This window comes from Penicillium expansum (assembly GCF_000769745.1).
Source record: "Penicillium expansum strain MD-8 chromosome Unknown contig203, whole genome shotgun sequence".
In the NCBI taxonomy this organism is placed as follows: Eukaryota; Fungi; Ascomycota; class Eurotiomycetes; order Eurotiales; family Aspergillaceae; genus Penicillium; species Penicillium expansum.
In genome coordinates, this window is record NW_015971479.1 from 137,125 (window position 1) to 149,030 (window position 11,906).

The window sequence follows — 11,906 nt, forward strand, 5'->3', positions numbered from 1 at the left end:
ATGGGGGCTAAAAAGGAAAAAGAAAAAAGTGCAGATGACCATCAGAGACATAGATTATAGTCTGAAGCACGGAGTACTCCGTACGGAGTACAACATACTCCGTAGTATGGTCTACAATATACCTCTGGCCTAAGTAGGTTGTATATTATAGGGAAAATGGAATAAAAAGATGAACAAAAAAGATCAAAAATTAAAAAAAGAAGACTAACTAGATTGCGCGATCATGTTTTTTAAAACTAACGAATGGCCGGTCAGACAGCTCGCTTCCCTCTGCCTTCTCTACGGTCTTCTCGTATTCTGGCCATTCCGGTCTTGTCCGTGCGTGGACATCTTGGTCTCCTTATTGGACAGGAATCCTATTGTGATAGTAGAAAAAAAGTATGGATCCATTTCACTATTTTATCATTTTATCATTTTTACTGATATTTTCTTTTTTTTTCCCTTTTTTTTATTTAAAAAAAATTAGAAATTTCTTTCTTTCTCTCAATAATAGCCGGGTCCATTCCTGTTAGCACAGGTTCTCTCCGGAGTCCCTACACTAGCGCCCTTTTTTCACGCGATCAGTCCGGACGCAAGGGATTTCCCTCGAGGAAGAAGGGTCTTTTTTTTTAAAAATTATTTTCTAGTTATAGAGTAGGTACGGAGTACTCTCTGTATACATATTTTGAGTGAGTTATTTAATTATAGAGGTAGTATTGACAGAAAACAAGAAGATTAAAAGACCCAATAAACCAAATAGTCACATATAGATATTATATGAGATTATATGCGATATGATATTATATCCACAGATATCAAAATGAAAGAGAAATCGAAAAAAAATCCCCCTAAAAGTCAACAATTCGGAACAACCAACCGATGGGTTTCTTAGCTGTCAACCACGTTCTCTGCTGACCCCCCTCTTGTTTTCTGTGTTTTTCGCCTGTTTCGCCCTTTTTTTCGCCTTTTTTCTCTCTTTTTGATGGAGTTCTGTTTTATTATACCATTCCTTTCCCCACGGTAGCCAACCTGGCTAGACCCGTGTCGACTCCATTCCCCGAGAAAAATCAATCTTATTTACTTTTCTTGACTTTCGTTATAACTCCTGACTCTTTTTATTATAATACTTCCCCCGCGCTTGCTATCGCCTCCAACGCCACGGTCCTTTGCCCACCCCCCCCCCCCCCCCCCCNCCACATCTTTCTTCCTCTCAGCTTCACTTCTTTTAGTGTTTCAACTTCTCCTCATTTCTCCCCGAGACCATGTACTACACGCGCTTTCGTCGACCGTGATAATCTCACTTTTTCAATCCATCTTTCGGATCTATTTTGTTAATTTCGCTTTGTTTCAAGAGTTCTCTAGTCCTTCCGGAAATTCCCCTATTTCTCGAGAGAACTTGAGTCCTTCGACTCTCTCTATATTTCGATCGCGAGCCCCAGCGATCGACATCGCCCCTCCTGGATTCTACCAGCCCTTCCGGGGGCGTACCTGGCGATCGAGATTGGGCTTTGAGCGGATCATCTTTTGGCCAGCTCACCAACATCAACGACCCCGAATTTTACGTAGGAGTGAGGGATCCATCCGCAAATCTGGCGACCCTAGCAGTACCGGCGGGAATGGGGACAGCGTTAGACGCGCTGTCAGCCCCGCCGTTGAACATTCGTCGTCCAGCGGCTCCAACGTTACCTAGCTTTGAGCTCCCACCACCACCGTTCACGTTGGGTCCGGCCGCGGCGGCACCACCCAAGTACGCCGGACATTCCACCCACCCCCCAGTCTCCCACGCGCCAGTGAATGTGAGCGTGGGGAACCTTCTAACGCCACCCGCCACAATTCAAACAGGGGAGCACGCCACACCCCAACCCTTGGCAACATCAACCGGCGCGTCCTCCGAGCTCCCACCGGCATATTGGTCAGGGGCCAATCCATATGGACAGCCCTGGGCGTCCGGGGTAAACCAATACTCAGCCCGAAGTTCCTTCTCACCGTCCGGTATGCAACGGTCATCGGTAATATCACCACCGACGACGGATGGGTTGCCGCACCCATATGAAGCCCCGACATTATCTTATCAAGCTTTACCCGCCCCGTCAACCATGCCTCCCTCCGCTTCACAACCTGCCATGATGTACCATGGTGGACCCGCTACATCTCCCGCCCCACTGCCATCCAACGATCCATATGCACCCAAACACCAGCATATGTATGCCGCTTCTCCTCCCATGCACAGTCCCCACCAGGCCGGTTTCTCTCCCATGTATGGCCCTGCAGGGCTTGGCATCCACCCTCCAGGGCGAATGTCTGTTCACAGTCCATCAGCAGGACAGCCCCCGTTGGGGTATCCCCGTCAGCCCTGGCCCTCATATTCTCTCCCGGCGATGAACGGTCCCGTCATGACCAATGTACACAGTCCCGGTGGACCCATGTCGATGATGGGTGGAATGCAACCCGGGCTTCTACCGGGATTCAACAGTGGACATGTTGCCAGCTCTCAACATCTATATGGGGGCCATCCACCACCGCACGGCATGTCCGCCCCCGCGGCGGACCGACCTTTCAAATGTGACCAATGTCCCCAGAGTTTCAACCGCAATCACGACCTCAAACGCCACAAGCGCATTCATTTGGCCGTGAAGCCTTTCCCCTGCTCGCACTGTGACAAGAGCTTCTCGCGCAAGGATGCTCTTAAGGTATGTATCTGTGATCTTGTGTAACAATTGCCGCATACTGACTTTCTCCCGATAGCGACATATCCTTGTGAAGGGTTGTGGAAAGGACGGAGAATCGGACGCGAACAGCAATCAAGTTGGGGCCGATATTAAGGGTGAAGGGCGGAGTGAAGACGGCAGCCCCCTCCTTAATGGACGAGTTTGAACCGTGTTCTGGTCTTCCCTGTGACACTTTCGTCCTTACTGCGACGTAACTCCCCCACCGAACGTTCATCCACATATTTATGCGGGTGGATTTCGAAGACATTGTATGTATCTACCGAGGCATTGGGAGTCGGGGTTCCTACCGGGTTTTACTTTGATTTATATTATTTTTTTTGAGCTTCGGCGAAGGGTTTGTGATTTGGGCATCATGGGAAGGTCTGATCTCTGCTTTTTTTATCCCCCTTTTTTTTTTCTTCTTCTTCTGTCCGGATTTATGTTTACCATATGTGCTTATCGGACTCATGTGTGACGTGTGTACCTATCCTGCTTCTCTGTGATTTAAAGCGATTAAGCGAACTGTTAATGGGATGGGCAACGTCGGTATATAAACACTGCATCAATTATGATATGGAAGATATCCCGAGCAAATCCAATCAAAGTATATTAATCGTCTTGATCTATGGAATAAAACAGCTTGCAAGCCACGTTTTGTTACTCAACCGTTATTGGCTGATTACCTGTTTGCCTATAGAGTTTGTCAGACCTATGCCCAGGTGGCTGGTTTGGCTGAACCCCATCTCAGCCACTTGCTGGGGAGCCACATGGCTGTCTTATTCTAATGAAACAACGGGGTAATGGGTCAGTCTAGGTATTAAGATGGATTTGAATTTCTTGGGATATATCTTATGACCTCCTATTTTTGTGTTTTCGGGAAAACGGAATATATTCCCATTGTAGTCTGAAATAGGTATCATTGTGTTGACCCATCACGAAACCAAGGAACGAGCCTCTCTACAAGTAGAGGATCGCCATCTCTCTTTGATCTTGGATGGAAACTATTAAAATTATACTTTGATTCGATTCTCCGCAGGATACCGTTACATTGCCCCCTTTTGCTGTATATTTGTTGGGTGGTCGAGGCCCCAATGGAGTCGGCTAAGCTGCATCCTGGCACCATATGCAAGTCAGATATCCCACTTCGTTTCTCTCTCTCTTCCTCTCTCTACATCTATTCCCCTCCAATTGTGGTGAATGCACAATCATTCTTCCGCTGTTGAGACCTATCATTGAGTAGCATCTCTAGATGTATATCATCATGTTTCCCCTACTCTTGGTGTGTGCCCTGCTAGCACAGCAGACCCTAGCATTCCCTAGTCAGCATAGGGCCAACGAGAAACCCTTGCCAGGTCTCCTCCGTGCTGGCAGGGACTCTCGCAGTGGGAGCTATAAGATCCCCAGCGCTGTACAAAATGGAACTAGCAAGGCTCAGTTTGACATCTCAACACCAGCAACCACTCTTAATATAGAGAGCCTCTTCCGATTAGATGCACCTCAGGTAGATCTAATCAATAGCTCCTTGTTTGACTGGTGGTATTTCGATGCCGTCTCGGAAACCAACCCAGATGATTCCCTAGTCGTCACGTTCTTCTCCTCGTCTGCGGAAGCATTTCCATTCCTTACCCCGAATGAAACCTCCGTGCTTAATGTTTGGTTATGGGCTTCGTTTGCCAACGGCGCCGTCTTTTCCAACTCGGTCCCGGCAACTGTGGCAACGGTGACTGGCGCAGACGGCGCCGGCACTAATAGCTCTGGCGAGTGGTCCTCCACAGGGTTTAGCTGGGCTGCTCTCACAGAAGATCTATATCAGTATGAGATTATCATCTCATCTGAGGAGCTCCAGGTCGAAGGGCGACTTACCCTGACTTCCGTAAGTAGTGATTCGAAAAGCAGAGCAGACAGCTTGCTGACTTTGCCCAAAAGCAAGTACCGCGTCATCTACCCTGTGGGGTTCAAGCGGAACGGACTGCACTTGAGATTGCGCCTCATATTGGATGGGTTAATCTTGTACCCGACGCCGTGGGTGAGGTCGACATGAAGATCCATGGATCGGCGCTGAAGTTCCGAGGACCTGGTTACCATGACAAAGTATGTGATTTGACCGCGGGTAGCGACATTGAGAAACTTTACCTGACCAAGTTTATAGAATTGGTCCGATAGACCTTTTGCGGACTCTGTCCAAAGCTGGTACTGGGGCCACGGCCGTCTTGGGCCATACTCGATTGTATGGTTCAGTTACCTCGCCATTGACGACCCAACTAACACCACATATGTGAGCAGCTACGTTGCCAAAGACGGAGAGCTGCTCATATCGGCCTGTGGCCCCTCTATCCTCACTGTGAGACCGATCGGTAGTCCGGGAACTACTGGTGGGCGATATCCGCCTCGCATGGGTGATATACCGGAAGGATTCAGATTAGAATATGATCTCGGAGAGACAAATGGGCGGTTGAAAGTTAATATCTCGGTGCGAACGGTGGTCGCGGAGAGTGGAAAAAATTATATGCGATGGACAGGAGATATGGTTGGGGAGGTAATTGAGTCTGAGAGCCAACAATCACAAGAGGACGGTGGTGGTGGTGGTGGTAGTGGCTCAAAAAGAGAAATGAGAGAACATGACGCACAGTCGTCTTCTTCTTCATCTCTCGTTGGTGTTGCGGTTTTGGAGCAATTTGTCATGGTGGAATAGATGATGCCGAAGATGAGCATTATCAAAGAAAGTTGTAATATGTTCATATGATATACTCACATTAGTATAGAAAAGCACATTCTATTGACTTGAATAGTTCCCAACTTATGTTAAAGAAAGAAATGGGAGTATAACCGAGATACTCGTGCGGCGCGCAAAGGAAAATGGGAAGGCAAAATAATACATATCAGACAACATGAGACATTTAAACGAAAAAGAATAAAAGAAATGGGAATACCCGAAACATTACTGGGTACTTTGCTTAGATTTCCACTCTTTGACTAGACCCCGGTAATCCTCAGGACCATATGGCTGGAGGCACCGGGCTAGCGAGCCGCGCTTGCGCTGCGGTGACAGACCCAGTTCCCCCAGCATCAGATCAATATATGGGATCGCGTCAAACACGAAGTCGGGGTTGCGCCGTCCGAATCCCCCTGGGTAGCGATATTTGCCAAATTCAGTAAAGAGAGCAGTCTCCCAGGCGAGGTCGATTTCTGATGTGTCTTCTGTCTTGAGGTCAGACGCAGCACGCACAGCGAGTGGGCAGCGTTCGCGTGTAGCTGGGGTCAGATCGCCCTTGAAATAAGCCGAGATCCACAGTGCCTGGGTCTGAGCAATCAGGGTTGTGTTGATGGTCATGGTGATACCCATGAATGCCAGAGAGCGTTCCTTTACCAGCGAAAGAGGGACCATGAACTTCGCCAGCCGGAAGGGGTGCGGTACAGCCGCCTCGGACTGGTCGTTTAGCGGGGTGTAGTGGGGGTTCGGATTTGGTTGATCACGCAGTCGGGGGAACCGGCGCAAAATCTCCTCATCCGCCTCTTTCACCAGGTTTTCGCTCAGCGGATCCACACTCCAAGGGAATCCCAACTCGCGGTCAATACCCTCTGGCAGGAACTTGAGGTTTGGAGTGCAACGCCAGCCCGTCGAGCAGATAAGCGCTGAAGATGGCAGCGCATCGCCCGAGGATAGATGAACAGTGTGATCCGAGAGACGCTCTAGATCAGCGATGTGCACTTTGATAGTGCCATCCTTGACCAAATCAAAGAAATTGGTCGGGTAGTTCAGAATGCTGAGCGAGGAAGCGATCCAGAATGGGCTCACCCAAGGCTTCAGCTTCTTCGTTTCAGGGTGCTTGTCATATCCATTCAACTGCACGACATCATCGGCCAGAATAGCCCAGAACGCGTCCACGATCTTACGACCCAACCAGGTACCATGCAAGAAGCTGCGAACGCCAGTATATCCATCAGCCTCTCCCCAGATACATGGACTGAACCAGGTCAGCAGACGTGTAGTGACCAGCTTTTCCAGCCACTTTTTCAAGGGCGTCACGTAGGGAGGCGCCATCCAAACAGGTCCATGACCGGACTCGCGAATGATCCAGTCTACTTTCATACCTGCCGTTGCGCAGGCATAAGCCGCATCCCAGGCCGACTTGGTCCCGCCAAAAACGGTTGCGCGCTCTCCAGATTGGAGCACTGCATCTTGATACTGCAGCAGATCGCGACAGTGGAAAACCGGCGCACCAAAAGACTCCTGGTCCTTGAACGTAGGCAGGAATGCCTGTGACGTGATACCAGTGGCCACAATCATCTTCTTGGTATCGATTATTGTGGTATCCGCTCCGTGCGACACGGTCAACTGCCATGTTCCGTCCGAATTGTGTCGCGCACTTTCCACATGGCGTTCTAGTTGAATGCAATCGGCAAAGCTAAAGTGTTGTACATATGCCTCCATGTATTTTTGAATTACATGACCCGGAATATGCTGTCCAGGCTTGACACCAAAAGTCGCTTCGTCCATAGGGAAGTCACTATACTCATACGTGCCCAGCATATTGTTCGACTTGAGGCCCTTGTACAAACGGTGTTTAGCCCATACTCCGCCAATAGAGCTAGCAGCTTCCAACAAGAGCACATTGTGGCCGGGATTGACCTCGCGGTAGGTCTTGATGGCGGAGAGCCCGCTCCAACCTATTGGTAGCCGATGTCAGCGAAATAGTTTGCGACGGTCAAGACTCAACTTACCTGCGCCTACCACCACAAGATCCACGGTCTCCATTTTCGAAGAGTCCCTTACTGTCGTCTTTTCTTTCTTTTCTTGGAGGGGTAAAATATAACCGATTGCACGACCAGGATTAATGCACGAGTTTATGTACAAACAAACACAAGCGACACCAGATTACCGGGAACGAAGGAATGAGCGACTACTAAAAGTATTAGCGTCGAGTACTTATTTTTTTTGGGTTTTTAATTTCAGCCCTTGCTGTTCTGTTGCAGATGGAATGGTGTGGGACTAATAAATTAACTCACCTACAACCTAAAAAAACCTAACAGTTTCCACAGACTTTAGGATCGTTTGCGTTCGTATTCTATCAAACAGAGATCGTAGAGACATTAAAAGGACCGGAGACCTTCGGCTGATGATTCTATAATGGTATTATTATGGCTACGAACTACCCGTGGACCTAGTCCCAGACCCCCTTGATCCATCTGGGTAACAGACTACTACTCCGTACTTGGCATGCACTTGTGTACATTTGTACTCCGTACTCCATAGACTCTTCAGTGTCACCAGGGGCTCTTCTAGAGAATTCGAATCACCACTGAATATTTTTTTTTTTTAGCTTCGTTCCGTCGTTTGACTATTTTAGCCCTCGTGTCAAAGCGTGGCTAGGCCCATGGGGATCGTCGGTTCTTCTAATCTTAGGCCTTCATCTGGTTATCAGGCGGGTTGTGAGGTGTGAACAATACCCCACTATTATTTTAGATAGTTTTAACTGTGGACACATCGTGGCTGGCGTTTGGATTTACTAATTTTGTGTCAAAAAAAAGAAAACACAAGTCGGGACCAACAATATGCACGTTGCCATTTCTCGGTTGGTATCTCAATCCGACTATTGGGTGTTGTCCAATGAAATTGATTGATCTCATGCAAATTATTTGACAAGAATACAACATTTTACGGAGTACAGAGTACAAGGCTCACAATTGCCGCGGCTTAGGAAATCGTGGAAACCCGAACTGCCCGTTACATATTCGTATAATGACCCGCTTTTTGGATCCACTAAGTCGTTGGCAGCGGGAATTTACCGCTGTCGTCAACAAAGTCTTAACTTTTGGTATGAAACATGGCATGTTTCTTGAGGGGCTATGCACAAAATTAAGGTTGATAGGTACATGGAAGCTGTCAACCCCTGATTCGGAACGAAACCCATGGCCTAATTAAGTATTTATGATGTCTCCTGGACTCACTTGGCGCGATACCCCGAAAAAAAACGGCATCTCGGTTATTGATAATAATGCAACTGGCCTGAGCGCCCGATAGCTAGTTGAAAATGTTCTGTTACCTACATAACCTCGGAGTAATCCCCGGCCTGATCAGCAATCAAACCAACCCAAAAGAGAATGTGGATCAGAGAAATCGAGACATACCTGCCCTTGCTATAGCATTGTATGGCTTGTTCTCCTAATGACTTATGATTGGCCAAAATAAGCAAGCTTCATGCAACTGCACTACTCCGTACGTCTGTCTTTGGGGTCCGTTTGCGCGTCATAGATCGCAGGGAAGAAATCCCCGCTAGCATTGCGGTTCCTTGCTGCTTCTCAAAATTGGCCCAGTTGATATTGTGCCTGAGCGTGGTACTTTTGCGTAACCGAAATAAACCCCAGGTTAGACAAATTGAGTTCTATCCGGGTACTTCGTATTTGCTCTTCACTCTGATCATTCCCTCAATAGGGAATGTCATATGGACTCAGGGGAGGTGTGGACCTTTGACTACCGGTTTACGTTTCCAGGAACCAGTAATCTGGAAGTGGAACAAACGGTGCTTTCGACCTTAAAGTCCTCCCCGGCACGTTGAAGGATCCATAGCCTGGGTCTAGCACCAAAGATAGTCCATCGCTAACCAATGAGACTTGTGGATGTTACCACTCTTGCATAAGGAGTCCGAAACCTGTCATAAATTCTCTTCATGTTTGAGAGTATCTCCATAATAGATGGGGCTTACTATTTAGCTTAATGCGAGCCACAATAAGTAGACCCGGCTAACAGACATTTGAGATCGATCCTGTCCTTGCTTTTTCTTTTCTTCGTTGGTGTTGATAAGTGGACTAAGGAGCGGGCTTGGTTCTTTATCCGGTCTGATTCCAATAGCAACGAGTAAAGCCAAGGTAGATCATTGAGATATTGTCTTCTGCCGCTAGTTTCCCCCCCTCGGTGCAATTGACTTTCTCTCCCTTTATCTGAATGTACACCCTGAGTTGAATGGTCTTTTCCTTTGATTTTGATGGCATATAACACGGAGATTCCACTGCAACTCGTCAACTATGAATGGGTTTAATACCGAGGCGTTCACTTTGTTGGGGGTAGCAATTGTCATCATTGGCCTACGAACAACTGCAAGATGGATTATGGTGGGCCCAAAAGGCTTTCAAGCTGATGATTATCTAATGCTGGTGGCATGTGTGAGTTCAATTCGAACCTGCGGTCTCTCTGCTTTCATCTTGCTAATTAATATGGGTATAGGTGGTGTATGGGCTAGAAACCGGTGCAGCATACATGGTCGGCTCGTGGTTCAATGGTCTTGCCAATAACTCGATGACGGATGAACAGCGGCAAAAATTGTCACCCGATTCGGAAGAATATCGCCTGCGTGTGGGTGGCTCCAAGGTCCAGGTAGCTGGCTGGTCATTATACACTCTGTTATTATGGTTGCTGAAAACATGCATGGCCATTTTCTACTCTCGATTGACGTGGGTTTTCATTCTGTCGTATGTATTCTGTTTTTCGTTACTAACATAGATCCTACTTTTTAGCGCAGGCTTAGTGAATATGCGAATCCGAATCCATATCGCCTACGTTCTGATCGCCATAACTTATATTGCTACGATCTGTTCAATTCTCTTCGGATGCCATCCAATGGACAAAAATTGGCAAATATATCCAAACCCTGGGAGTACGCCATACCTTATCAATGACTTGCCACCTTGAGAGACCGCGCCTCTGATTATTCCCTAGATTACTGTCAGCCCGCCGTTTCAAAGATTGACATCTATGTGACTGTGGTACTTAATGTCGCGACTGACCTCTATCTGATTAGCATTCCAGCCCCGGTAAGCCTCTCTAAATATTTGTGTGTAATGTCGCTAACAATAAATCCGTCAAGATGCTTGTTAAAGCGCGACTAAAATGGCGGGAAAAACTCGAGCTCCTGGTTCTTTTTAGTGGTGGTTTGTTTGTTATGATGGCTGGTATTCTGCGTTGTGTTCTCATTTTAACAGTGAGTCGTACAGATGATTATTTGCTGAATAAAATCTAACGGTTTATTAGGCTGGCGCAAATGGGGCTCAACAAGCTGGTAGCTGGGCCTGCCGCGAGACTTTCGTCGCCGTCATCATTGGCAATGTTCCCATGATCTACCCATTGATAAGACGATTCACAAGACGGGCTGGTCTATACATTTCATCAAGGGGTGGCTCAGAGAGCTACCAAGGCTATCCACTATCAGATGCCGACACTGGCGGCGGCGGGTATTCCCGACGCAAGAAGTTCCGCCATCCACTATCGATTCCTGCAGACACTCAATGGAATACAATCAGCGACGAGCAAATGATCTTACCTACCTCACGACAACAACCCCCCACATGCACCGCAGGCGATGGCGACTGGGATTCCCATAGTCAGGGTAGCCAGGGTGGAATAAAGGTTGTTCATGAAACAATTGTACATAGCACCGAGAAGTCCCCTCGGCTATAGTATGAAGATTTTCAATCTAGAAATCTTGCGGACACTTTTCATTTCCCTCGTTTTTGTTGACCCTATGGGTATTTGAGCGTTGGCATGTCTTATTATTTAGCTTTTTTCTGTTGTGTATATTTCTATACCCCCTTTCGGCTCGGCTTTTGTCAATTTTTTGCTTTTTTATTGCGAATCCAAAACTATATCACGGAGGACTACATCCTGTTTCATCCAAGGAAGTCGCAACCTAACACGATAATACTTGAACCTGTTTCCAGATCAATAGATTGTGAGACAGATTGTGATTCGAACACATTTTAATCCGTGGATATTGTTGCACAAAATTTAGTTTCGACTGAGCGAATGAAAATTTCCATTCACTTCGCTGCAGCAATTTTGTCAAGTCTTACATCAAGGAATGGGAATTTGAAACCGATCGAAGTAAGTATGCAAGGAGGATATTTACTGAGGGTGAAGCAAAAGGGAGAATCATGAATGTTGACTACTTAGGAAGAGGGAAACTATATCTATAGCGAACGAATAGGAGGCGTTCGCAGCTAGGTAGTCATGCAAGTGATGCGGCGGGCTTCCGTTTATGCAGGTGGATGAATGGATCGGTTGAGCCGAGACCACTAGGCAGTCCCCCATGAGAGTACTTTCTGCAAGCCTTGAGATGTTTCAAGGGTACTTGTGTTTTGTTTCTCTCTTGTCTGTCTTCTCCTTCATTCCATATCTCCTTCTTTAACGGGACATAATCTATCTCAGACCTGCAAATTTAACCTCCG

At 47.3% G+C, this 11,906-nt stretch overlaps 4 protein-coding genes across 4 annotated transcripts; 3 read left to right on the plus strand and 1 right to left on the minus strand.

Annotated features, from left to right (window-relative positions):
- Positions 1–1,595: 1,595 nt before the first annotated feature.
- PEX2_063490 (putative C2H2 finger domain protein) lies at positions 1,596–2,853 on the plus strand (the record flags this gene model as incomplete). The annotated part of the gene is made up of 2 exons (XM_016743620.1): positions 1,596–2,669; positions 2,725–2,853. 2 exons carry the CDS (start codon positions 1,596–1,598, stop codon positions 2,851–2,853), a joined length of 1,203 nt encoding a protein of 400 aa, XP_016593862.1.
- Positions 2,854–3,936: 1,083 nt separating this feature from the next.
- On the plus strand, positions 3,937–5,379 carry PEX2_063500 (uncharacterized protein; the record flags this gene model as incomplete). Its single annotated transcript, XM_016743621.1, has 3 exons — positions 3,937–4,560; positions 4,614–4,778; positions 4,837–5,379. 3 exons carry the CDS (start codon positions 3,937–3,939, stop codon positions 5,377–5,379), a joined length of 1,332 nt encoding a protein of 443 aa, XP_016593863.1.
- A 246-nt stretch (positions 5,380–5,625) lies between these two features.
- On the minus strand, positions 5,626–7,443 carry PEX2_063510 (uncharacterized protein; the record flags this gene model as incomplete). Its single annotated transcript, XM_016743622.1, has 2 exons — positions 5,626–7,355; positions 7,410–7,443. The coding sequence occupies 2 exons, from the start codon at positions 7,441–7,443 to the stop codon at positions 5,626–5,628; spliced, it is 1,764 nt and encodes a 587-aa protein (XP_016593864.1).
- Positions 7,444–9,710: 2,267 nt separating this feature from the next.
- On the plus strand, positions 9,711–11,139 carry PEX2_063520 (uncharacterized protein; the record flags this gene model as incomplete). The annotated part of the gene is made up of 6 exons (XM_016743623.1): positions 9,711–9,848; positions 9,910–10,154; positions 10,200–10,339; positions 10,402–10,496; positions 10,550–10,663; positions 10,714–11,139. 6 exons carry the CDS (start codon positions 9,711–9,713, stop codon positions 11,137–11,139), a joined length of 1,158 nt encoding a protein of 385 aa, XP_016593865.1.
- Positions 11,140–11,906: the final 767 nt, after the last annotated feature.